This window comes from Pleurodeles waltl, chromosome 10 (assembly GCF_031143425.1).
Source record: "Pleurodeles waltl isolate 20211129_DDA chromosome 10, aPleWal1.hap1.20221129, whole genome shotgun sequence".
Taxonomy (NCBI): Eukaryota; Metazoa; Chordata; class Amphibia; order Caudata; family Salamandridae; genus Pleurodeles; species Pleurodeles waltl.
In genome coordinates, this window is record NC_090449.1 from 80,678,252 (window position 1) to 80,706,032 (window position 27,781).

Sequence of the window (27,781 nt, forward strand, 5' to 3'; positions counted from 1 at the left end):
GAGAGCTGAACTTAAATATTCTTTAGACGGAGTCCCTGTTGGCACCATCAACAGAATACTTCCTCATGCGACGCAGCAGAGTAGATGCTGTCAGAGGAAGGACATTACAACATCTGCCTTATTTGGCGGTAAAGGGCAAGAAAGAACAAAATGACCCCGACATCATAGGAGAAACCCTAGGATGTGGGAGTCACTAATTTGTGATTTTCAAAAACAAACTCCTACTTTGGGAGTTTTTTCTGAAAATCAAAAAAATGTTTTAGAAGTTTCACACCCGGCCACTATGGCTGATGGTACTGTTTGTCAACTTTTTTATACATTGACAAGAACTGCCCTTATGGTGGGTCCATCAATGTAGAAATATGTCTATGGGGTCAGGCCGTGGTCCCTTGGATGGCCAAGCTTATGTACTTTACTATGGTGACAGAGTACAATCAACCCACCAAGCTCTTAATTGGCCCCACATTCTTTGCTGTTTAAGTCATTCAATCATTGAAGAACAGAATGTGCCAAGATTGGTGATATGACAATATCACTTTGTTTTCTTCCACAATCTAAGGTGTCTTTAGCAAAAATCTTTTTCCAGGTAATTCTATCTCAGCTTTCAGCTCTTAGAAAGAGACAACCAAATACTCACATTTCATGGTAAGAGGCACAAGTGATATTAGTTGGTAGTTGCTGAAGTTGGGTTTCATTGAAGCTGGCCAATAATTCAAGCAGGTCCTGCTGCATTATTTTTTTCCAATCATCCGGGGTGAAAAAAGAGAAGTTGGAACTAATTTTTTCCAAAATAGCTGTTAGCAGAGTTGTTTTGACAGTGTTTATTTGAGAGTCATTTAAGTTGGCCTAAAGTGAAAAAAGAAACACCAAAATTAAATCTCTGGAATTTCTAATTGTGTTTGTGATTGATTTTATAAAGCTAAGAATCAGAAATGGGCAGTTTGGAAAGAGACTCTGCACCTATCCAAATTTTAACTTTGAAATATACTTTGACTGTGGGAAATGATTCTTTTGTATAAATGACAAAAGTGACAATTAAAGAACCCAAATACAGATATGCAGTACGACTGCACTAATTTATAGATAGGGGAAAACATGTAAAAACGCCAAAAAATGCAATAAAGGGATTCGCATCATTAATCTTGAAGTACCCTGGGCCTCGTTTAGGGTTTTGCAGAGTGGGAGCCCAGCTGTAAATTGGCAGTCCTCTCTCTACCAAACCCATGGCACCTGCCTCATTTTGAGATGGGTGAACTAATGGGTTTCTTACTGCTGAGCTTTGTCTGGCTCAGCCTTTGGATACCTTTGACTAGAGACCCATTTGCCAGATGGCTTCTGGCAGCTGCACATCTGAAGGCTTCCACTATTTAGGACAGGCCTTCCAATTCACATATTTCCTGCTTGGAAAGCATGGCAGACTCAGGCAGGAAAAAATTGTTAAACATTCCTATGTTTATGGTAAAAGCTCTCTGTGAATCACAGTCATTGATTTTTGATTTTGCTAAACGGAAAAATTCCAACTGGCTTATAAAATTTGGTGGCTGGTAAGAATTGCAGTTTCACTGAAAGTAATCTCACTAGGCCATATACATAAAGGTATTATTTTGGCAAATCAATACCTGCCAACACCTCTGGGATCTCTTAATATGCTGGCCTTGTGTGCGGCAGGCAGGGGGAGGGGCCTCCACCACACCAGAGGATGCCCCTCCAGACTCTTAATGAGCCATATTATTATATAATTAGAATTGCCTCTCTGCTCAAAACATTCTTTTAACAGACTTTAGTATGCTGAGCATTTGATAGACATTGAACAGAGGAGCGTGGATAGCCTAGGTACAGCATCAAAGAATGTGATTAGAGCAATGGAATGGCAAGATCATTCAAACTGTGAATGTTATTATCTAAACTTACCATGGTGACCATACATGGTGCTTAAGTTGCCTTCCCTATGTTAGCCTCTATTTTATTTGAATGTATTAATTTCTGTGCTTGATGCTTATGCTATAAAATGTGTTCTAATGCTGCTCTTTTCCTCCTCCTTGTTGTAGTCATATATCATGATTTCTAATTCTAAGAATTGTCTTGCAATATAACTGTCCTGTCTCCCACAGTACACTTGTTTTAACCAAATGTAATATCATTATAAAGCTGAACCTTCCTTTCCATTATTCAGCACTTCTTTGTTTTCTTCACCCTCTTCTGAGAGGCTGCTGGAGAAAATCCTACAGAAAGTTGATAGAACATTTCAGTACTACTCTTAGCACCAGGTATCTCTTTTGATGGCTATATCAGGATTCCTCCTCCTGTTATAATTTCTCAGTAAACCGTGAGTCCAAATCTTTATTCATCAATATGCAACATATTTCAATTTCAGACTGGGAGTGACCCACCTAGCTTGTGTTTTCACTTTGATAAATATAATTGGAAAAAGTTTACATACCTCTTCAGCAGCAAGCAGGATGTTATTCAAGTACACTAGAACATCTTCGCTTGTTAAAAAATCAAGGATTTTCTTTAGCAAAGTTGGATTGATAATCACATCTATTCTAGTTAATATCACTGCCATGTCCTTGGGTTTCAACGTGGAGAGAAGGGTTTCCTAGTGAGTTTAAGGACAAAAAAGTAAGATTAATACCTAACTAGCTGTATGTTTTAATACTAGGTCATATTGATGTCAAATGTTAAAACATAAAATTACAAATCTGGATAATTTCGCAATTTATTGAGCATTTATTTACCTAGCCCCTTGGGTGGATATTTGTAGAAAGCAGAAGGAAAGCAGAATGTCTTTAAATAAAACAGCACCTGACAAATGGCCTTATTCACAAAAGAAATGTAAATTTAAGGTGGCAGATGTCAGCTTGCATTTGTTTTATACTTTTCTCTGTCTGCACTAATCGTTTTCCATATTCTTTCCTTCCTCCTTGGTCTACATCAGTGGATTGTCTGCTAATGGGCAATCTGTAGGGTAAAAGCTAAGACTGAAGAGTATATTTTCACTGTGTTCATTTGCATATTTTGTGGGGAAAAGCATCTCTCTAGGGTCTTTCCATTTCCAACCCCGCAAATATGTTTAGGCCAAACCAATCCTGTATAAATCCTGTATTAATTCTTTGTGGATTGCCCCTAAAAGATTTCCATGACATTTTTTGCCTTACTACGGTTCTCCTTCCTGGTTTCCTCCCATTTTCTGCACTTATTCAAATTGAAAGAGGTTTCCACGAGTAATTGCATGTCTGCTCACATATACTAATCTGCATATCAAGATTTCTATTTTATAAACAGGTATTTCGATTTTCTATCTGTGGTTGAAAAATTTGTGAATAAGGATTTGATTTGAAGTATTTCACACTACAAATGTTTCAACAATCTTTTTAACATAAGGAATAGGTGGATTGCACAACTTACCAAGGTAATATTATGATATATACCCATTAGTTCTGAGATGGGCGCAAAGATGTAGAAGTTACCCCAATTCTTCTCTAGCCATTCCTTGGTTCCATTTGTATTTGATGTACATGCAGCGCCTGGAGGATAAAATGTTATTATCAAAAATATATTTTTTGTGTTATTTCTGGGTCTACATTTTTTTTCATGTTTTTTCAGAAAATCTAATCCTCAAATAGAATTTACTTTAGTTTGCTATGGGACCTTTTGACACATCATGCAGTTGTTCTAAGAGAGCAATGAAAGTGGACCACTTGATCACATCAAGGGACCAATCCACAAAAAAGTTGCATCCAGCATTGGAGTTAGGATAACTCCTCCTGAAATTTAAGATTTCTGTCCAAATTAATAAACAAACTATTCCTAAATCCTCCAAACATAGGCTTATCAGTAGATGCAGACCTATGCTACTTTGTGGCTGGATATGCAGTGTTGAACCTACACTCAAACACATAAGACTACTTCCAGGATTCCACCTATTGATCCCACTCCAATGTCAGATGGATAGGCAGTTGCCACTTTTCTACACATAATTTTAACCTACATGGACCTTTTCCTTGAGATGAAACTCCTATTCCTGGTAGGCAGAAGATAATTAATGACCCCAACTCTAAATATACACTTACTATCTACTTTTGTGGGAGTATATTTCTATGCATTATAGGATGGGAAATTTCATACTGAATGTTTGGTTTTATACACAGATATCTGCCTTTGTGGGTTTTGTTAAATAACCTTCCCTATCTTTACCTCAATTCCTCAAATAACTGACAAACATTGGCAGACTTTTCAGGAGGTGATTTCTGCTTTTGGATTTGCAAATATTCTATTTCTTTGTACCTCAGGGTGACATTTGCAGGCATGGACATCTATGTGAATTTAGCCCCACATAGTCACTCATTTATAACCACAGGTAGGTATAACGATGTAATGAGTGGCGCACTTAATGTACTTTGTGTCCGGTAGGGAGAACACATTTTCTTCTGAAAGGACACTGCAGCAGTTCTCAGCACAAACAGAAGCAAAACCTATTGGTGCCTGCATACATCCCAGTCACCATGTTCAATACTATCCTTCTGGAAACCACTGTAATGTTGAGTCCAGTTGAATCAACTGGTAGGACTACAAACTGCACTGTTAAATACCCGATGTGAAAAAGGGAGTCCCTGACATCATGAACCTTCTAGTAAGCCCAGTGAAGGGGAAAACAATTCAATTTTGGGGACAGCATAATCTCCAGAGACTCCACTGTCAGAGCATACTTGGCATTAATCGGGCACTTGCCAGTCCTCAACTGTTTTCCAAACAGAGCACACATGAGGAAATAGAAATTCTCTGTCACAAAGGTACTCCAAATGGTGGCCGTTATATAAACCCTTGCAGGCTCTTATATAAGAAATATGGTTATTTACAGTCTCTATGCCTTACCTGTATTATTGAGCTGTTCAGACAGGTACTTCAGGCAATAGGAGTAAACAGATGCTTGTACAGTTGCGGGGAGTCGTAAGTAGGCATCAGTCAGCACTTTTATTCTGTTGTATAAAATTGAAAAAAGTGAAAAATTAGAAAATCCAGTTACCAATATTTTTTTAATGTCTGATTCTCCATTTATGTTTTACTTACATATCCTGGTAAGTGTTGCACGTAATGTTAATGGGTAGTTGAGAAACATGAGATTCATTCACTGCTGGTAGGAAGAGTTTCATGGTCACATGGAAAACCTCAACCCACTTGATCATGTCCTGCAGACTCCATTCCTTACTGAGGATTAGGAACATATTTGTCAAAAGCTCTTGTTCACTTTGGAACTGAAGTGTGGAAAAGGACCCATAACATGGTACTGAGCTTGAAGACGGCTGTAAGTCCTAGGAAAAAATGACTATGATTTTATTCACCTGCATTTTTTTCTTCATACAGATATCTCACAAAGCAAACAAAATGAATTAACGTGTGAGCCAATTATGAAACAATCTCCTTGCACTTTGGGACTAGAGTTGGCTACCTGTATCTTATACTTGGGGTACGGGCTAATATGAATGAGGAGAGTCTGTCAAATTTTATCAGACTTTACTACTTAAATGGTGCAAGCTAATCAACTGGTACAAGCCAGTCAAATCTCTACAATTACATCTGTGGTCAAAGGTTTACTTCTGTATGTCCCAAATCCCGCACCTGCAGCTGTGGGTACATAATTTTCTCTATTATTCCTTCCAAGTTATGAAATTTCATCAAGTTTAGTCACTCAAGTCAACTCTTCCTGCCAACATTCAGAAAACTATTCAAAACACCTTCAACAGAAAACATAATTTTATACTACCAGTCACTAGTAGATTACAAACAGTCTTTTTCAGCACCAAGAAGCAGCAAGCAAATCCTGCTGTTAGTAAATGAAATTGCCATAACATAACAATGTCAGTGGGTGGTTCAGGTGAAGAACCGGTACATCTTCCAAAAATAAAAAAGACTGCAACAGAAAATAGGCATGGTAACCAAATTAACAAGCATTTGCAATGCAATGCGTCTCGCATTTGCTCAACTTAGAGCTTTTAGGGTTGTAAAGTCCTAACAGGACTTTTATCGCCACATAAAATGAAAATGAAAAGTAATACAGTTCTACATAAGTGAGCCGATATAAACGCCATGCCATGAGCGTGAAGAAGCACACAAAATGAACCAGAAGTTTGCTTGCAGTCAAATGTATCGGTAAATGTGCAGCGAGATCTCGCTGCGTAGGAAATAAAAATAAAAAGTAGTCTAGAAACAATGCTAAAAACATGGAGTGTCGTATGTTTTCAGTAGTTGGCCGGTGCGCTCAAGGAGGGCTGAACACCGGAAAAGGCATGACGTATGCATGCCTTTCACAAATAAAATCAAACGATTTTTAAAAGGCAAGCCCACAAACCAACAAAACTGATGCGCATGCAGTGGGCATGGTTAAAAGCCCCCTCAACCCTGAAAATGGCATCAGCAAATCAGATAACTAACACATTGTCCCACATTTGCAGATTAGGGGAGTTTTAAACTTGTAAAGATAAGTTGTATTCGTGTTTTGCAAGGTATGGGAGACTGCATTCATCTGTGCTTAGAAATCCTCAGTAAACACCTGCCCACAAGACCATAACACAAAAGCCAAAAAACAGCCCAAACACAGATCTGTGAGACCAGCCCTTCCTGCACTGTCAGATTGCCCTATAGGCCAGTACGACCAGAGTATTAGATACTTACTTTACAGAGGACTCTTTGAAGGGTGTTCAGATATTCTGCCACTTCTCCGTAGCTTTCAAACTGCTTGACTTGGTTCAGGATAAAACTGGTTAAAGAGCTATTTTTCAAAGCGTCTGCTATGAGTGTGAACTCTGCCAGTTCTGCAGGTGATAGATGTTCTATATCGAATACCTATGTGAGAAATAAAATCGGAAAAACGCCATAAAGTAGCAGCTGTAAACGTCAACTAGAAATCTTGGAACTGATGCATTCTTGCGATAGTAGCAAGTATACACAAAAGTGCTTTGGAACTCGCAACTTCGAATTGCAAATTGAATTGTAAACATTACAAACCCAAGAGAGAATGGGAGCAAAGGAAGGTTTCCTTCTACCTACTGAGTCAAGGGCAACAGGTACAAAGAATCCCCTTTTTGCAACTTCCTAAATGTGAATCTTTGCGATTCGCAATTAGGAAGTCGCAAACAGCGATGTAATAATGTGTCTTAGACACATTTAGCGATTCCCAGTGAGTAGCAAATGGACCGACTTCATCAATATTTATGAGGTATGTTGCAATATGCGAGTCATTTGGAATGGTCTGAAATCACAGGGATGGTGGCCTGCTGTGGTCAGCAGACTACTATGTCTGTGACTGCTTTTTAAATAAAGTATTTAAAACAAAAATGAAAAGTTTTTTTTTCATTTTTTAAGATAAGGCAGTGGTCCGTTGGGTCCACTGATTGTGTTCTTAAAAATATTAGCACCCACATTCACAAAGATGAAGGGGTTTGTTGGGGATCCCTTCCATTTGCGAATGGGTTACTACCAACTTGAATTTGATGGTAAACTGTGAATGTTTTGCAACTTCTTTTCAGTCGCAAAACATTCATACATCCCCCTACGAGTCGCTGTTAGGAAGGGACGCCCTTAACAGGCCCATTCCTAATACCAAATCACAAATCTATTTTGCGATTCAGCAGTTGGTTACCAATTCACAAAATAGGGTTTGTACATCACTAAATGCTTTTTAGCGGTCGCAAATGGCCCAGTTCTGCTTATTGACCTGTTTGTGTCTGCTAAAAACCTTTGTACATGTGGCCCCAAAAGTTTATGCATAGATGATTTTGTGGCGGCAAGGGCATGACATTTTACCAACAAGCACACTGCAGACTGTTCTTGTTTGCAAAGTGTACGGAAAGTGCTTAAACTCTGCTTGTGCAGCCTGTGTGAACCAGGTGGAACACAGGGTGGTCTAATGGAACCCGTGCAATATACCATATGCAGTTGATACACTTCCACTACCTTCTGCGGCAGTGCTGGCCACATTGTGAGTGAAAATGCTGAAATGGCAGTCTGCTGTTTCCTCTAAGCTTTGCTGTGAGCACTGAGGTAGAGAGGGGACCCCCCTAATTACAATTTATGAGCCATGCATTCTCATGGCACACAACCTTCTTTGCACAAAGTATTAGTGAATGATTAATTCTGCAAATTCTCAAGCAGCTTGCAGCAAAATGTAAAGAACTGTGATATGAGAAACCGTGCTGCGAATCTGGCTCAAGATGTCTTTCTTTTCTTTTTTTTTTCTTCTAAAGTTAATCCCTATTTTGTAGGGTTTCAAACAAATATGAATTCTGGAACAGCAAACAGAGTACAATGGCCCTATTCATTTAAAAAAATGATTTAATGTTTGGGTGTTGTGACATGAGTAAATCAAAGCATCAGCACATGTTTTGCTGCTCCTTTCTTAACCGGACAGAGATAAGCAAGTGAACACACTGGAATTATAGCAAACATACACATTTTCTATTACCTCTAAATTTACCGGTCTCTTGAATGGATGGCAGACTCCTTTCCTTCTGACTCTCTGGCATACTCATGTTACAGAAAAATAAGTATTTTGGCTTTTGTTTACATCAACTGTCCAAAACACTCCTATTTCCACTCTTCGGCCCTCAGACAGAAGGAGCATGTCATTCTGGGGTGAGAAGTATTATATTCTTGTTCACACATTAAACATCATTGCCAGACACAGCCTTTGATGGTGCACAGCAAGTGTTGGGTGCTTGGTCTGGCTGCTGCACTGCACATGGCCTTCATTTGTGCACTGGAAAGAGGGTGTTGCACTGAGAGCCTGCACACAGCTATATCCCATCAGCCATACCGCTCTGCACATGACATTTGGCCATGTGCAGCAGGGGTTGGCCAAGAATATTGGCCTGTGGCCAGACCCTGTGCCCAAGAACCTACTAGCAACTATACCCGGCCATGCACTGCTTTTGTCAATGCGCAGACGGAGATTGAGCACAGGACCTGTCCCTTGGCCCAGGCCCTGTGCCTAACCTCCTGCAACCTGCCAAACCTGTGTCAGATAGCTGAAGGTGCATGGGCGAAAGCCCTGCACTCTACTTTCTGCCATCAGACAACCCCAATAGCTATGTGCAGTGTGGTAGGGCACATGGCAATCATTAAAATGGTGTCAGGCACTCGTTTTAGTGCCTGGTTTTGTTTCTGCCTTTCTGATCTACACTGCCTGAAACTTGTGAGTCAGAATTGATATGTAAGCCACTCATAAAATGTTGGTTGATTCCAACACTTAAAATGGTTGCTTGCAAATTCCCTTTCTACTCATGACCTGCGCCATTTCTGGTGTTTTTGTTGTTGTAGTTATGCGCCTTTAGTTTTCTGCTCCTCTGGTTAGCCCTCAGCACTCTTCTGGGGTGGTTCATCTCTGGTAGTGGCCCAGTGGCTGTGAAGAATTTTACTGCAGCGCAAAACTTTCACAAGGAATTTTCAAGATGGTGGATGTTTTTTCAGAGCCCTTATCCAGTCAATGACATTTAAAAAAAAATCTAAATTAGCATTCTTTTCATTAGTTTTCGAGATATACATCTTTGAAAAAGTTGCTGAGTGGGTGTGATAGCAATGTTTCCCTGTCTGCATCTCTGCATCTCTGCCGGGAGGCCCTCTCACCTTACTTTTTATCAGTGCCTCAGGGAGGTGGAGGACCAGGGGGCTGTGGGGGGTGGATGGCCCCCGCTTTTGTTTTCCTTAGTGCCCCAGGGAGGTGGCAGTCCTCGGAGCAGCAGAGGGGGTCCAGGCGACCACCCCCATTAAAATTGCAATGGCTCAGGGACTTGGCCTACCTGGGGGCTCACCATTTTCAAGCATGCTCATATTTTTTTTAACATTTTCGGTGGACCCATGGATCCACCATAATTCCCGCCAAACATTTAAAAGAAACATGCTTTATTGCCCTCTGGGACACCAGCACCAGAGCTAAGGAGTCAGGATGTTCCCTCCCTGGCTTCTTTTCTTTCTTTTCTGGGACTCAGCTGAAGCTGACTCCCAACATGACTGCCAACACTTCCTTGTTGAAGTGTTTTCAGCCAATCAGATCTCAGCACGAGATTGGGAGAGTTCGCTGAACCTTCACATCTCTATTTATACAAATCTGGATTTTCTTTAGTTTCTCAAAAACTACTGAACAGATTTACACCAAATAGCAAAAAGGTTGCTCTCTGGACCAAGCACTATCTTTCTGCCAAATTATCACATCCAGTTGTTTGGGCAGCATTTCTGTTCAAAATTCCTATGGAAAAATGCATAGGAAAGAAGCATTTTGGGACCCTCCCTTTTTCTGGTTGATAGAGCACCCCAAAACTTTCCAGACAGATGCTGAACTGAGCTTTGTATTTTCTTGTAAACGTTTGTGAGGATTCATCAAACGGCACCATGGTTATTAGCAAAACAAAGAACGTTTTTTCTATAGAAACTTAGCGGCGACCGCCACTGGGTAATATATATATATATATATATATATATATATATATATATATATATATATATATATATTACAGCTAGGTGAAATGTAGATAAGATTTTAACTCAAAAAAAAACTGAAATTCACCAGTTATAGTTATAGTTATCTCAAGTAACTATAAATCGCACGTCCGCCATGCACAGTTTTCTCATCAATAATTTCACTACAAATGTTGCAGTGATATTATCAATGATGTCATACAGATTGTCATGAGTGACATAATATGTGGGGTAATTAGCAGTGCATGGCGAAGACGATAGATATAGTTACCTTAGGGCATCAATTACGCACGTGACTGGCCAGTTCTTCATCACTATTGAGGCCTCTCGGTGGCTTTGTCTGTAATTTAATTATATACTTTGATTTTAGTCTTCTCAAAGATAAGATTCTGTTGATGAGGAATCGGATAAATGACTACCCAAAGGGTCAGCATTTAGGATCAGAGAGTTGGAGGACCCATTATCGCTGTAATAGTAAGCCTGTTGGAAAATGGGTTATTGGTAAGGGCAGGTAGGTACCTACACCTAGCAATAGGCCACTAACCTCCACTAAGGTCCAGTTAGGTCTCAGTAAATTAAACCCAGCTCAACCCTTGGTAGCTTGGCAACGAGCGTCAAGGCTTAACTTAGGAGACAGAGTGTAAAGCATTCTATTATCACAAAACAGTAATTAAATAAAACACAGGAAACAGTTTAAAAATCCAAAACCAATTTATAAAAATAGATTATATTTTTATCTTTAAAATGACACTAAAACGAATAAAATCAGATAAGGGGAACCGGAGATATGAATTTTTAAAGAATTATTATTTTTTTTGCGCCTAGAAACAAAAGGCGCCAATCGGGTCATCTAGTTGCACCTTGACCGGGGCAAGTCAAAGTTTAAGGCCGACCGCGATGGAGCCCTGCTCGGCTACAGGCTGCGGGAGGCCTCGGTTAAAAGTTTACCTTTTTTTCGAAGACTTTCTTCAGCGGACAAACCTGCTAGTCCAATCCGACCTCCTGGAGCCCTGGAATCCTCAGTGGAGATTTTTACCTTCGGACGTAGTCATTTTTTCGAGGTGAAAATCCTTCGACCGGGGTAAACCTGGATCTTGATCCGACGTCCATGGAGCCCTCCTTGGATACGCTGGCTGGGAGGTCCCGGTCAACTTTTTACCTTCGGACTTAGGGGGTCATTCCAACTTTGGCGGACGCCGCCCGCCAAAGTTACCCCATTGAAAAACCGCTGGGCCGGCGGGCGCCCGCCAAAAGAGCGCCCGCCGGCCCAGCGGGAAAGCCCCTGCAACATTGAAGCCGGCTCCGAATGGAGCCGGCGGTGTTGCAGGGGTGCGATGGGTGCAGTTGCACCCGTCGCGATTTTCACTGTCTGCAAAGCAGACAGTGAAAATCCTGCTGGGGCCCTGTTAGGGGGCCCCTGCACTGCCCATGCCAGTGGCATGGGCAGTGCAGGGGCCCCCAGGGGCCCCAAGACACCCATTCCCGCCATCCTGTTCTGGCGGTGAAAACCGCCAGAAACAGGCTGGCGGGAAGGGGGTCGGAATCCCCATGGCGGCGCTGCAAGCAGCGCCGCCATGGAGGATTCCCCCAGCTGGGGGAAATCCGGCGGGAAACCGACGGACCCGGCTGGGCGACGTCAGAATGCCATATGAAGCACCGCCAGCCTGTTGGCGGTGCTTCCGGCAACCTCCACCCTGACGGTCATAGACCGCCAGGGTTGGAATGAGGGCCTTAGTCTCTTTTTCGGAAATTTTCTTTACCGGGACGAACAAGCAAATCAGGCCGGGTCGCGGTTGAGGCAAGCTGGCTAGAGTTGCCGCGGCGGGTCAGTCCCTCTATGGAGCTTTTTTTCAAAAGTTCTCCAAACCTCTGGGGCTTCTCCCAGATGTCCTTTTAAGGTTCTTTTGGGGTCCACAGCTCACCCCAAGGGTCCAGAAGTTCTGAGATGGTCCTTGGGGGGGGGGGGGGTGGACTACAACTCCCAGAATGCACCTGGCGCAAACTTCTTTTTTGCCACTGGACAGTGGTCAGCTGGTCGCTTTCTTCAGGAGTTGGTGCAGGGGACTCTGGTTAGCAATTTTTCACCTGTAGCAAACAGGGAGTCCCTCCTTGAACCAGTTGAAGCCAGGCAAAGTCCTTCTTGTGGTGAAGCCCAAGTGTGCAGCTGGAGCAGTCCTTCTGAGTGCAGGTTCCAGGTGCAGGCCAGGGGTCCAGCAGGACAGTCATTCTTCTTCTGTTGTTCTTCCTTGTTGGATGTGGTAGGGAACTGAGGTGTGGGTGCAGGTCTGCCAGTTTTATCCTTGCTCCTGGGTGAAAAGCAGGGGGGTCCTGGTTCTCCAATCAGGTGCAGGGTCCTTCCCCCTGTGATGACCACTTCCTGGGAAGTGTGGCAAAAATCAATCCCAGGAGGCAACATTCTAAAAAAATCCATCACGGCTGAATCTGATTTTTGGAGGTTACATCTGGCTGAGCCCACCCACTGGTGTGGCTAAAAATCATAAACACACCACTCTCCTGCCCTCTCCTAATCTAATCAAGGGGGCACCTAGTTGTCTGGGGTTGCAGGATGTGGGGGTGTTGTTGGTTGCTCCAAATTTCCTTCTCTGCCTTTGAAGACCAGTTTGGCAGCCCTCCCCCTTCCTGCCTCTCCATCTGCTGAGGGGAGATTCCCTCCCACAGGCACATTCCTTTGTGTGAAGCCAGGCCACTTCACACCTCATCAAGGCAGCCTGGCCAGACTGCTTGAGCCTGGCCAATCAGAGCACAGCAGCAAAAACAATGCAGGGCTGAAATTGGCAACTTTTCAGGTAAAGTTTAAAACTCTTTACCTGAACAAGTAATATTAAATCCAACAACTGGAAGTTGTGGGATTTATTACAACATTTAATTTGTTACCAAATTCTTGGTATGCATCATTTAAGGAGACTTTAAAAATTAAAATAAAGTCTCCCCATTCTAGCCTATGAAGACCATGTACTACAATGAGGGAAAAACGAATTTGGCTGTTTTTACCTCACCAGGGCTTATAAAGCTTTTTGTATAAGGTCACTGCTTATAGTTACATGGCACCCAGCCCTAGGGGCACATAGGGCACACCTTAGGGGTGACTTATATGTATAAATAAGGTAGTTTAAAACTTTGGAACTACTTTTAATTCCAAAGTCGAATTTGCAAATAACTTTAATTCAAAAGCAGCCAGCAAGGCAGTCCTGCCTTTAAAATGACACTGGGCACCTCAGCAGTGCACCTATGGGTGCACCACCTATGCTGTGGTCCCTAAACCTACATGCCCTCCCATATACTAGGGACTTATCGGTAGGTTAACTTAGCCAATTATAATTAGCCTAATTTGCATATCCATTTTACAAAGAGCACAGGCCCTGGGACTGGTTAGCAGTACCCAGGGCACCACCAGAGTCAGGAAAACACCAGCAAAAAGTGGAAAATGGGGGCAAAAAGTTAGGGGGCCTCTGCAATCAGCCCTGTTTTCTCACAAAGCCGCATATGTAAGTTGATTTGTTTGCAGACGAAAACAATTTATCAAGTATTTTAAGTGGTGTTGAGACTTTGAAATCAACATTTGCACACATAGAACAGTATCATGGAAAATATGTTCAGTGAAGCTGCACATAAACAAGCAGCCATGGACATTTTTGTATCTCAGCAAGAAGCTGCCTCTAAAACACAAGCTATTGCTAGTATTGTTGCAGTGAGAAAATACTTTGAGAGGACAATTTGTGAAACTTGAACGCTTATACAAAAATAATTCAGTTAAGGAAATAAAGGAAGGCCACCTCTTTGCAAAGTTATCTTGAAGTTATCAGGGTTACTTGTGGATTAAGGGTATGTATAAAGTCTTTCTACAGAAATCCAGACACTCAGCTTCTGCAGGACTGGGCCTAGCATACAGCTCTGACATGTCAAAGAATGCTATGAATATTCATCAAATATGCGTGAGCTGTATGGAACAGCTGCTTAAAGAAATTGAGAGTCTTGAAGGTCAAATTTCAAGTAATACAGAAACAACCAAAGTGGAAGAGCTGCATCAACATATGAAAAGTAGATTGGCTATATATGAAGAGAGTATCAAGCAATGACAACAATGCATGTTTGCAAAGGACAAAAGAGATTATAAACTGAGGCAGGTTCTAACATTTGCAAGGAAATTTGATATCTCCAGACGTGAGTTCAATAAAACCAAGAATGAACAAATACAGGAGAATAAGGAGACATCTGAATCCGAAGTAGAAACACAAGAAGAGACACAAGCATTTCTGAAGGAGAATCTTTGAGCATCCAGACCCTTCCTACACGTAGAGTTGGTACAACTTTTCTCAGGAATATCAATTAATGCAAAAGACTTGGCAAAAAACAGTGCAGAGAACTTGACCACCGGAGGGGGTGAGTGCAGAAAAAAAAGAAGTAGCTCAAAGAAATTAATGAGGCAAAGAGGATCAAAGAGCACAAAGTGTGATCAGGAGCAAACGAGGGAGCAAGAGAATGCAGATGACAAAGATTTAACAGTTATTAATCCAATTGACAGAATGCTAATCAAAAACAAATTGTCAATCTTGTAATTAGGACTGACATTTTTTTCCCATGGCGCAGTACAACTTTACACAGATCAGGATAGATTTATTTAAGTTTCATTAGAAAATCAAATTACAGAAATTCCATATGGTAAAGGAGAGGAAAGCAACTACCTTGGGGGAGACAAGCTCACCGATAGATATCCTAACGGGAGAAGAATTGGAGACTTTACTAATTTTAGAAATCTTCCAACAGGATTTGGACTTCAGTCCACATGAGCCAAAGGAATACTCATCCAAGTCTTTTAGTCAAGTGGGAATTAAACAAAATGGTGGGGATAGCCATTTTAAACCCAAATCTCAGTTCATTCCACAGACTCCACATGATGTAGTCAATACCTTCCATGAAGTAGTAATCAAAGCATTGGAACATTCGAGACCACATAAAGAAAGGGAGAAAAATTGTAATATTACTAAAGAACAATGGAAAGTGATCCAGAGTCTAAAAAATAATGATAAGATCATAATAAAGCCCTCAGATAAAGGAGGAAATGTGGTTTTATTGACCAAAGACCATTACCAACAAGAATTATTACAACAACTGAACAACCAAGAGTGCTAAGAACAAATAGATAGAACTAGTTACATGGAGAGCATACAGTGATTTTACAATCTATTGGACAATTAGAGAGACAAAGGAATGTTGAAGTTTGATGAGTATTAGTATTCGAAGAGTGAATATCCTTAAATGCCTATGTTTTACCACATTTTGAAGCTACATAAAAATCCTTTACTTCTCTAGGATGAACCTATAGTGCCATCAAAATCAAGTCTATTGGACCATGCATCTATTTATGTTGATCATTACCTCTTTCCTTTCGTAAAATGCCTAATATAGTATACTAGGGAGACTCAAGACAGTGTCATGAAGGCATAGCCTGGGAAGAATACTTTTTTGATGATAGCTCTTGACATGACAAGTCTTTACACATGCAGTATGCACAATGAGGGAATAAAAGCAGTAGAATTGTTCCTACGATGTAGGGCACCGAAGTACTTTGAACACAACATGATGCTGCTACAGTTTGTTGAATTTTGCCTTAATAGTAACATCTTTATTTTTCATGAAAATACTATAGGCAAATACGGGGGACTGTTATGGGCAACTGGTTTACTCCCAGCTACGCAAACTTATTTGTTAGCATGTGGGAGAAGCTGGTGGGCTTGGAGGAGGGGAGCAACCCCATAGACAAGGGCCGATCCCCTGGAGGGCACATTTATTTTAGGCCATTTCTGTTCCCCTTGGGGGCAGATCAGCCTATTTTAATTAGGCCGATCTGCCCCCAATGCGGGCAGAAGCCACTAGGCACTAGGTTTTTAAAAAAAACAATTACAGAGGGAAAGCGAGCCCTAAGGCAAGGGTCACTCCCCTGGGGGGGGGATTTTATTTTAGGCCATTTCTGCCCACCTTCGGGGCAGATCAGCCTATTTTTCTTAGGCCAATCTGCCCCCAAGGGGGGCAGAAACCACTAGACACAAGGGATTTTTTATTTTTGTGCCAATTTCACGCAAGGGGAGCGACCCCTTAGGCAAGGGTCGCTCCCCTGGCGGGAACATTTATTTTAGGCCATTTCTGCACCCTTTGGGGGCAGATCGGCTATTTTAATTAGGCCATTCGGCCCCCAAGGAGGTAGAAACCACTAGGCACCAAGGATTTGTTTTTAAATTTTTTACAGATGGGAAGCAACCCCTTAGGCAAGGGTTGCTCCCCTGGGGGGCAAATTTATTTTCAGCCCTTTCTGCCCCATTTCTATTAGGTCTATCTACGCTGGGGGGGGGGCAGAAACCACTTAGGCACCAGGGATTGGTGTGTGTGTGTGTGTTTTTTGTATGGGGTGGCAGCCCCTTGAGCAAGGGTTGCTCCCCATGGGGCACATTACTGTTGGCTACTTCTGTCCCCCTTAGGGGCAGATTGGCCTATTTTTGTAAGGCCCATGTGCCCCCAAGGGGGGCAGAATGCCCACCAGAAACCAGGGAAGAGTATTTTTTTTTAAAAAGAGGGTGGGGCTATGGCCATACCCCCACCCCAAATAAATGGGGACAAAGTTGCTCTGCGCACTGGTGGGCAGATGGGGCAATTACCCCTGATCCACTCCTCGGGGGCAGAAAGCCTACTACATGCCAGGGAATTAAAAATAAATAAAAAATAGTGGGGTGGTGGCTACCAACCAGTATGGGCATGGTTATGCGCCCACCCCATCTAAAGGCGGTAACAGTCTTTCAGCTCTCCCCACCCCGCACACTAAAAGATCTTATCCCAATGGCAAGGAAGAGGACATTTGATTATTTTGGGTTTTGGTTTTACATTTGGGCCATTAGAGCTTGTCTAACTCTCAAAATCTTCCCACTTGGAATGGGGAGGGCTGCACTTTTTGGACTTTGGAATGCTGCCACGTGGAAAAATCTACAAGACCTAGACACATCTGAAAACTAAACATCTGGGTGAGTCCAGGGTGGTGTGCTTCACATGCACCCTGCACCATTTTCTTACCCACAATGCCCTGCAACCCTCCACCGTTGCTTGAAATCACACATTTTCCCCACATTTTTGTGATCTAACCTTCCAGAATCTGCAGGAATCCACAAAATTCCTATCACCCAGCATTGTCACACCTATACCGATAAAAATTCTGCCCCACTTGTCAACCTAGAAAAGTTTTTTTTCAAAATGCCCTTTTTGACCCTTTTTGGTTCCCCTTCAATTTTGACATGTTTTTGGCTCTTCCCTGTCACAGGCACTTGGCTCACCTACACAACCGAGGTATCATTTTTAACAGGAGACTGAGGGGAACATTGGGTGGTAGGAAATTTGTGCTGGTGCGGTGATCTCACATAGAAAAGAGATTTGTTTTTAGCTATATCTGAGGTTTGGTGAGGATTCTGGGTAAGAAAACACTGGGGGATCCACACAAGTCACACCTCCCTCAACTCCATCGGATGTCTAGTTTTCAGAAATGTCTGGGTTTGGTAGGTTTCCCTAGATGGTTACTGATCCCAGGACCAAAAACGGAGGTCCCCCCCCCCCCCCCCCCCACCAACAAAAACAGGTAGTTTTCTATTTGATCATTTTGATGTGTCCATGCAGTGTTTTGGGGGCATTTCCTGTTGTGGGCACTAGGCCTACCAACACAAGTGAGGTACCATTTTTATCGGGAGATATGGGGGAATGCTCAGTAGAAGGAAGTTTGTGTCTCCCCTCAGATTCCAGACCTTTGCAGCACCGAAATGTGAGGGAAAAGTGTTTTTTTGCCAAATTTTGAGGTTTGCTAAGGATTCTGGGTAACAGAACCTGGTCAGAGCGCCATAAGTTAACCCATCCTGTGTTCCCCTAGGTGTCTAGTTTTCAGAAATGTCCAGGATTGCTAGGTTTTCCTAGGTGCTGGATGAGCTTAAGGCAAAAAATCCACAGCTAGGGACTTTGCAAAAAACAGGACAGTTTTCTTTGGGAAAATTTGATGTGTCCATGTTGCGTTGTGGGGCATTTTCTGTCGCGGGCCCTAGGCCTACCAACACAAGTGAGGTACCATTTTTATCGGGAGACTTGGGGGAATGCTGGGTGGAAGGAAATTAGTGGCTCCTCTAGGATTCCAGAACTTTCTATCACCGAAATGTGAGGAAAGAGTGTTTTTTTGACAAATCTTGAGGTTTGCAAAGGATTCTGGGTAACAGAACCTGGTGAGACCCCACCAGTCACCTCATCCTGGATTCCCCTAGGTGTCTAGTTTTAAAAAATGCACACCTTTGGTAGGTTTCCCTAGGTCCCTGCTGAGCTAGAGGCCAAAATCCACAGCTAGGCACTTTCCAAAAAACACATCAGATTTCAATGTAAAAATGTGATGTGTCCATGTTGAGTTTCCTGTTGCGGGTATTAGGCCTACCCACACAAGTCAGGTGCCATTTTTTTCAGGAGACTTGGGGAAACACAGAATAGAAGAACAAGTGTTATTGCCCCTTGTCTTTCTCTACATGTGTTTCCTTCCAAATGTAAGACAGTGTGTAAAAAAGACATCTATTTGAGACATGACCTGTAATTCACATGCTAGTATAGGGACCCCGAAATTCAGAGATGTGCTAATAACCACTGCTTCTCAACACCTTATCTTGTGCCCATTTTGGAAATACAAATTTTCCTTGATACCTATTTTTCACTCTTTATATTTCTCCAAATGAATTGCTGTACACCCGGTATACAATGAAAACCCATTGCAAGGTGCAGCTCCTTTATTGCTCTGGGTACCTACGGTTCTCGATGAACCTACAAGTCCTATATATCCCTGCAACCAAAAGTGTCCAGCAGATGTAACAGTATATTGCTTTAAAAAATCTGCCATAGATGGAAAAAGTTATAGAAGAAAACGTGGACAGAAATGGCTCTTTTTTCCACCTCAATTTCAATTTTTTCTTTAGTTTAGCTGTTACTTTCTTAGAAATACCTTCTAGGATCTACACAAATGACCCCTTGCTGAATTCAGAATTTTGTCTACTTTTCAGACATGTTTAGCTGTCTGGGATCCATCATTGGTTTCCGACCCATTTCTGTCACTAACTGGAAGGAGGCTGAAGCACAAAGAAATAGTAAAAATGGGGTATGTCCCAGTAAAATGCCAAAATAGTGTTGAAAAATGTGGTTTTCTGAATCAAGTCTGCCTGTTCCTGAAAGTTGGGAGGATGGTGATTTTAGCACTGCAAATCCTTTGTTGATGCCATTTACATGGAAAAAACCATATGCTTTGTTCTGCAGCCCTTTATTCCCATTTAAAAAAAAACAATTGTAGCTCTATTTTGGCTAATTTCTTGGTCTCCTCCAGGGAAATCTAAAGACTCTGGATACCTCTAGAATCCCTAGAATGTTGGGAAAAAGGGACGCAAATTTGGCGTGGGTAGCTTATGCGGGCAAAAAGTTATAAGGGCCTAAGCGCAAAGAGCCCCAAATAGCCAAAAATTGGCTGGGCACATGAGGGAAAAAGGCCTGGCAGTGAAGAGGTTAAAGGTGGGACATGTTCTTATGTGAATTAGATGTCCTAAAAGTAAAATATTGCCAAAATTCATTTTTCACTGTTGCAAGGCCTATCTTTCTTATAGGTAACATGGGGGTTGCCTTTAAATATTCTTAAAGTGAGATTCCCTTTGAGAGCAGATAGAAATGAGGAGTTTGGTGTCTCTGAACTCACAATTTAAAAATACATCTTTCAGTGACGTTGGTTTTCAGATTGTTAGTTTGAAAATGCTATTTTTAGAAAGTAGGCATTTTCTTGCTTAAACCATTCTGTGACTCTGCCTGTTTGTGTATTCCCTTTCTGGTTCAGACTGGCATTTCGGCTGTCTGTGAATTTCCTCTAGACAGTGACACAAAGGGAGCTGGGGTGTAGCCTGCATATCCTGATGAGCCATGTGGGCTAGAGTGGAGGGAGGAGTGGTCACTTACACCTGAATGGGCTGGACCGGCCCTCGCACAATGCCGTCTCCAACCCTGTGGTGTGTGTCTGGGGCCTGGCCTAGGCAGGGCAGGATCTTGTGAACAACATAGACTTTCCTTTGAAGTTTGTCTACTTCAAAGGCATAAAGGGGTATAAGTAGAGGACCCAAAACCCATACTTTAGATTTCTTCAAGATCACTTCTGAAACCAAGAGGAATCTCTGCCAAGGAGAAGAGCTGCAGAGCTGAGGAGAAGTGCTGCCCCTGCCTGTGACTGTGCTTTGTGGGCTATCCTGCAGTTGCTGCTTCTGGGACAAAGGGGACAAAGGCTGAACTTTGTTGTGCATTCCTGTTTGAGAAGAATCCTCAAGGGCTTGAACTGAGATTGCTTCCTGTTTTGCAGTCTCAGGGCCATCAAAGACTTCCCCTGCCAGCACCTAGACTCTCTGCTGAGACTCCTGCCCTGCCAAGTGGTGCCTTATCCAGTCCCTGGGCCCTTGAAAGGTGAAGTTGGCAGACCAAGAGCTGAAATCGACGTACAGAACACTGTGTGGGGAAATTTTCAATTAACCATCTACAACGCAGCTGTTCAAAGACACACCACCTGCTTCGCGGTTGAAATTGATGCTCCACCTGCATTGTGGATGGGAGAGCGACACATTGTGGCTGGAGAAACGAAGCAACACCCGCTTGCGGCTGCAGATAACGACACAAACCCCATGCAGCGTGGTTTTCTAACACCGTGTGACTGGATTTCTCACGCATCGTCGCTGGGTGTCAAAGTCACTGTGAACCTGGGCAGATTCAAGGTGCTCTGTCCGGTAATCGATGAATTGCTCTCTTGCGAGGGAGAAAAACAACACATCGCCTACCCGACCGGAGAAGAAACGACGTGCGGCCTCACTTGCGGGTAAGTAATCAACGCATTGTTGACTTTTCGGACGCAGATGCAGCTTTATTTTTACGCAAACCAGGTACTTTGTGTAAAATCAACGTTTCCATTGTTTTCTATGGATTAAGACTCTTATTCTTTTGAAAATTCATATCTTGACTTGTGTATGTTGGATTTTTGTCATTTTTATCTTGTTTGATTTAGATAAATATTACCTATTTTTCAAAACTAGTGTAGTGTCCATTTTTAGTGTTTTCACTGTATTACTGTGTGTGTTGGTACAAATACTTTACACATTGCTTCTGAGATAAGCCTGACTGTTTGTGCCAAGCTAGCAAGAGGGTATGCAGGGGTTATCTAAGTGTGTTTCTCCATTGCTCTGACAAGAGTAAGGGTACCTGCTTGGACAGAGTGCAAACTGACTACCAACCAAAGACCCTATTTCTAACACATGTAATAAGTCCCTCAGAACTTTTGTGCCCTAAAAAAGAAAGCAGTTAAAATTGTACAGCCTTCACAATTCCCCAGAGTCACATAGGGCATTCCCCTGTTGTATATGAACCAATAAGGCTAGTCACAAGAAGCTTGTGTGGATCCTTCACAGATTCCAGCGCTCTGCTGACTTTCGACTAGGGTTGTGTTACATAATTAACTTATAAATACAAACATATATTCATACATACATACACACATGCATACACATATTTCAAAATAAATACATTGACTATAACCATTGGATAGCTCACTAGACAATACAAACATTGTTGAATAATACCGTATTGTTATATAGCACATCCCATAGCACTACTTGTGTTTTCAGGCATTGTAAATAGAAGCTGTAAGGGTTCCCTATTTAATGATATTTAGTTTACTCACATCGCTTGCTCTACCTTTACACTTTTGCACAATAGTAAAACATGTTTAGCAGTGCACAAACATGGATTATTTACAATAGTATGGCCGAGGATAGCATCAGTGTGTAAGGCACTGAAAATATGATGCAGCACCATTGCTTAGCTTGCATTTTTTGCCTTGTGATGGAAAATGAATCTGCACCAGACCTGTGCCATTTGCATCACACCAGCCTTTATGGCCTTCGTGATCAAGGAGAAGTCCATGAAAAGATCCAACAGAATATCACGAAGAGTGGGGCAGTATTCAACAGAAAATAAAACACTGACATAACCTGTGGCACTGTGGCTATTGCCACAGGCCTCTAGCCCCACAAAAAAGACTACCTTGCAAAACAAAAAGTTGTTCAAAGTGTGGAATGCTCAATCATTTCTTAAGTATGAGCCAATAGCACAAAAATCATAAACAACAACAAAACCCAAGGAAGAGGGTTGGTCGTGTGCCTGGTGTGACACAAAAAGTAGACATCTCCTCTACCATTTCCTGAGAGTGGGACACACAAAAAAGTAAACATCATATAATTATTCCAAAAGAGAGGAAGAATGAACCTACAGAAAAGCCCAAAATGCAGGAAAGACTTCACCACTACTCTCGATGTGGAAGAGACAACTTTAAATGTGATGGCCTCCTCTCAGTAGGAGGCTGCCCATGACCCAGCCATACCTGGTCATGGCCAGGATCAACTCATAATACAGCGGGTGGGATATCTGTCACATTTGAGACGGAGTAATCCCCTCCGCCAGAGTCGTAATTAGGCCCTATGTATCAAATACATCTCTTATGAACTTTTGTGATTGGCTTAATAATTTGTGCTTATTGACATTTAGCATGCAATAATAAAATTGTGGTTTTAATTTAACTCATATCTGTAATACTTTTTTGTTTGCCCATACCAAGATTGCTTCAAGATTCTGTACAAAGTTAATGCGTACTGATAGGTTGGGGTTCTGTTTGTGGGGCACCAAGTATGCAGGACCACTAAAAGTGTCTCTTTAGTTATGGTCCTTTACCCCCCTCTTTTTTTTAGATTTATCTGAAGCACAATGGCCTGATCCTCATACGTGATGTGGATTCCTGAAACATCAACTTGACTTCTGATATGTATTTGTGGTCCACAGAATCTAAGGACACCCTGAAAGGGTGAGGGACTTAAAACAATTGAACCATCCCAAAAGCCATAGCTTCTTATCATTTGAAAACTGTGATCCATTTATCACCAACCCAGCCACCATCCACTAGGAACTCAAAGAGCTCAAAAATAGACAAAGCGGCGACAGTCTAAAGCAGAAGCATTCCAGCAAACAAAGGATGCCCTCCAATGAGAGACAACACACTTGGAATCAAGCAAGACGTTTTGACTACTTTAAACATCAGGCAAGAAGTGTCCATATCACGAAAAAGGGTTGTGCTGAGGCGATGATAGATATCACGCCCATTCACAGCTGGCACAAAGGAGTATGCAAAAGGAAGGTTTGGATGAGCAAGACTCCTTGGCATGAACTTTTTATGTGCCTGTCCTGGAGATTACCAAATCAGCTTGCACCAACAGCAAGAGAAATCACTGAGCCAGTTCCCGGAATAACCTTACCACCAATTTCTGCTCTGAGGTGTATGCAAAAGGAAGTAGTATGCAAAAGGAAGGTTTGGATGAGCACGAGGGTTTGACTCCTTGGCATGAGCTTTTTATATGCCTATCTAGGAGATTACCAAATCAGCCTGCACCAACAGCAAGGGTAATCACTGAGCCAGTTCCTGGGAAAACCTCACCACCAATTTCTGCTCAGAAACTGCTGAGAACATCTACTGATTTTGGTCAACAAATGTTCAAAGTATACAAAGGTTGAGTGTCTTGATATTACCACAGCTGAGATGACCTTACCTAAGCTCAATGAAATGCTGGCACACATATGCTGTCAACAAAGGTCAAGGCAGAATATAGACCTGCACTCCATAACATCTACTGATTTCTAGCACAACTAGGTATGCACCACTAATTTGCACAGGCGTTTGTAGAGGATAAACTATTCATGAGTATCCTGATCAAAAGATTCTGGTTTGCTGTAGAATAGAGACAATAAAGACAGAACATTGAGCTGGTTAAATCCTTTGGGAATATTGGCAGACTCCATGCACCGCCATGCAAACCAGCTAACCATATAGACTGGATTGCAGATGATGACATGCAAAAGTCCATATAAGCAAATGGCATGATGTTAGGTGATCTTCCAAATAATTGTGGGACTGGTGATGACAAAGAACTTCCACGCAGAAGGGAAGTTCAGTATGCCATTTCTAGCCTGGACCCTCAAAGTGTTTGAGGACAAATTTAAAATGGTCCCACCTGGCTAGCAAGGGTGCAGTTTGAGCCACAATCTATTCTGATTTCCATTGCACCATTCCAAGAGGAAAATGCCATTCCAAAGGAGTCAGAGGAAAAATGTGGCTGTAACAACCAAGGCTGACAAATTAAGCCAAATAGGATAAAGGAGTGAACTGTTCCCAAAGGATGAAAGAATTGCCCAAGCCCTGGAAATTCCAATCCAACCTAGAGCCCTTCCAGGTTCCGCCACACTCCCACAGAAGGTAAGGCAATCAGGGTCATCAAGAAATCCTAAGCGAGTGAGGATAAAATATTAACAAACTACACAACAAGACTTCCACAGATTCAACCAGTTTGAAACAGTAACACATAACAATAACTTTAACACATGTTCTAGGAGGTTTGAAAATGGGTATTTTAGGATTCTGATGCAAATGTTCTTGAACATTTTCGGTGGTTCTTGAAACAATTAAGACCATTTCTGTTAAGAACTTATGATTGCTTGCTGAGGAATGCTAATATTTGACAAACTAAGGTTATAGCTTTAAACCAAGAAGTGGTGTTTTTGAATCCTGTCCCCCGGGTAACTCTTCTACACCATGTACTTCATTTCCATGCACCACTCCCAATACCCACACTAAAACGCAACACTGCTATCACACACATTCACAACAAACACTGAGAACGTGAGCCACCAGCCATGCACTAGAACCTTCCAAGATGACCTGAAACTAGCTCATGCCCTCATTCTGCTGAAAAAAATGTTGCCTTCCTTTGCCAAACTCTCCAGTTAGTGCCACATCAGCCATCTTCCATTCATAGAAAAAGCACAGAGAAAGCAACCTTCAATCCACTAACAGACCAGATCAACAAGAATAACCTTCTACAGTCTAGCAATCTGGCTACAAACTACACTGCTGTATGAATACTACGACTTTTCAAGTCATTGAAGTTTCTCTCCTCATCAATGACAAAAAAGCACTCAAACCTTCAGATGCTGCTCAACCTCTCTGCAGCCTATAATACAGTTGCCCACCAAGCACTGAGCCACTCACTGGAAGCACACATGAGGCCAGATTTACTAAACACTTGCTTTTTCCTTGCGTCACATCAGTTGGTGCAACGCAACACAAGTGCTTAAGTGATATTTACCAAGCCACACAAATTGATATTTGAATGGCGTTGCATCACTTTTCACCCCCCTGGTAACTCACGGCAGCGCAAGGGTGTCTGCACTGGTGCTAGACTGCCATAAGTGCACCAGTACAATGAGAGAGAAGAAAAGGACCTTATCTTAGTAGATATGGCACAACTCTGCTATCTCTCGTCCACACAGTGCAGTGCAGCATGTTCATTTGCTGTATTGTGTTGCTTGAAAGGTTGTGAATTGTGTCCAGTGACTTTTTTTCACAGTTTGACAACAGTTCACCTTTTAGCTCACCAACAGCCATCAATTAAGAATGTGCACCGAATGATCATACATGTTGGAAAATTAGTAACATGCCAATACACTACTGGAATCAGCCTAATGAACACTGGCATCATATTAATCAGAAAAATTGTCCAGTTTCCACTGTGCTAATCATAGCTGGCCTCCCATTTATTGCTTTGAGTGCTCTAGTTCACCTTTGGATGGTGAGGTTGCTTGGCTTTGATAGGTATACAGCCAGAATACTGAGAACTTAATATTATGCAAAATAAAATATGATAGTCAAACTGTTAAAAACCAACATTTTGGGCAGTTAAATATTTATAGGTATACTTGACTCAACATATAAATATCTGGACTTTACAGTTAAAAAGTGAGTTATGGTTCTGGCTCAAACTTCCAAAACCACTGTAATTCAACAGTTATTTATGGTTAGTAATGCTTTTCCAAAGTTGTTCTAATGTTAGCTCTTCTGTGTTGCTGTGCTGTTGTCAGCAAATTGTGTGTATTGCTACCTATTATGCTGTATTTAAGTGGTTTCATACTATGTACATAATTTCCACCCCAGCTGTACAAAGCCTTGAGCCATGCATAGCCGGAGTAGTCTGCAGGGACCGGCCTGTGCCCAGATTGCTGATGTCTGGCATCCCATGATGTGCATTGCCTTTGGCAGTGTTTAATGGGTGGTTGGCTGTCTGGCTAGACCTTCATGCCCTTTGCTGAACCTGCTGCAGACCCCTGTCATTGGCCTTCAGCATTGCATAGTGGGAGTTGACCAAGCCCTTTGCCTTTTCCATGAACGGCATTTGTCCCACGCCATGCCTCCCTCCCCCTGGGAGGCCTACCAGCACCTCACATTGCCATTGGCAGTGTTCTCTGTCAGTCGACCAGGCCCTTTGACCAACTCGCTGCGTGTGGCCGACTCCCAATACACACAGCCTTCTGCCATCAGCAGTAGGTTGACTGCTGGGTCTGGCCTGCGTCTAGGCCCATCTCACAACTCACTGTGGGTGCCTACACCCATCAGGCACATGTTTTGGCCATCTGCAGTGGGTCTTGGCTGCCAGGCCTTTTATATGTGGGGGGCGGGGGGCACGTTACCCCCTTGCATTGATTTAGTTTAATGCCCAGGAGAGGTGACATTCCCTGAGGCTGCGGGGGTGGGCAGCCCCTCGCAATGATTTAGTTTAATGCCCTGAGGAGGTGGAGATTACAGGGGCTGCAGGGGGGCTGCATGCCCCCACATTGATTTAGTTTTGCAGCCCAGGGGAGGTGGCGTTCCTAAGGGCTGTGGGGGGCAGACAGCCCCCCAAAATGATTTCATTTAATGGCCTTGGGAGGTGGCGGTCCCCTGGGCTACAGTGGGTCTACATGCCCCCGACCTTGATTAGTTTAGTGCCAGTCCCTGGGGCTGCGGGGGGCCTGTGGCCCATGCATTGATTTAGTTTATAGCCCGAGGAGGTGGTGGTCCCTGGGGTTGTGGGGGGGCAGTGGGCCCCCCATTCAAAATTTAAATCCCCCTGGGACCTGGCCCACCGGGGAGACAAGCATGGGAGTCCACAGCTCTGCGGATCTACTGTGTCTTCCACCGAAAATTAAAAAATAAATGCTTTATTGCCCTGTGGGGAGTCCATCTGGGCCTTTAACACCAGAGCTCAGGGGTCAGGTATCCCTACCCTGGTCCCTTTTCTTATTTTTAAGCTTTTTTTCTGGGACTCGGCTGAAGCCAAGTCCCAATATGGCTGCCAACACT

At 42.6% G+C, this 27,781-nt stretch overlaps 1 protein-coding gene across 1 annotated transcript; it reads right to left on the reverse strand.

Moving 5' to 3' along the window:
* Positions 1-633: 633 nt before the first annotated feature.
* On the reverse strand, positions 634-26,834 carry LOC138262379 (uncharacterized). Its single transcript, XM_069212278.1, has 7 exons — positions 26,754-26,834; positions 6,673-6,843; positions 5,071-5,312; positions 4,876-4,979; positions 3,409-3,527; positions 2,441-2,599; positions 634-846 (listed from the first exon to the last, which is right to left on the reverse strand). The coding sequence occupies exons 1-7, from the start codon at positions 26,832-26,834 to the stop codon at positions 634-636; spliced, it is 1,089 nt and encodes a 362-aa protein (XP_069068379.1).
* Positions 26,835-27,781: the final 947 nt, after the last annotated feature.

Coding starts and splice junctions, on each gene's coding strand:
- LOC138262379 (XM_069212278.1), bottom strand. CDS start 26,834: ATGCCGTTCATGGAAAAGGCAAAGGGCTTGGTCAACTCCCACTATGCA. Junction 5,313..6,672: donor TTCAAAGAGTCCTCTGTAAA/GTAAGTATCTAA, acceptor ATTTTTTCCTAG/GACTTACAGCCGTCTTCAAG. Junction 2,600..3,408: donor TATATCATAATATTACCTTG/GTAAGTTGTGCA, acceptor TAAACTCACTAG/GAAACCCTTCTCTCCACGTT.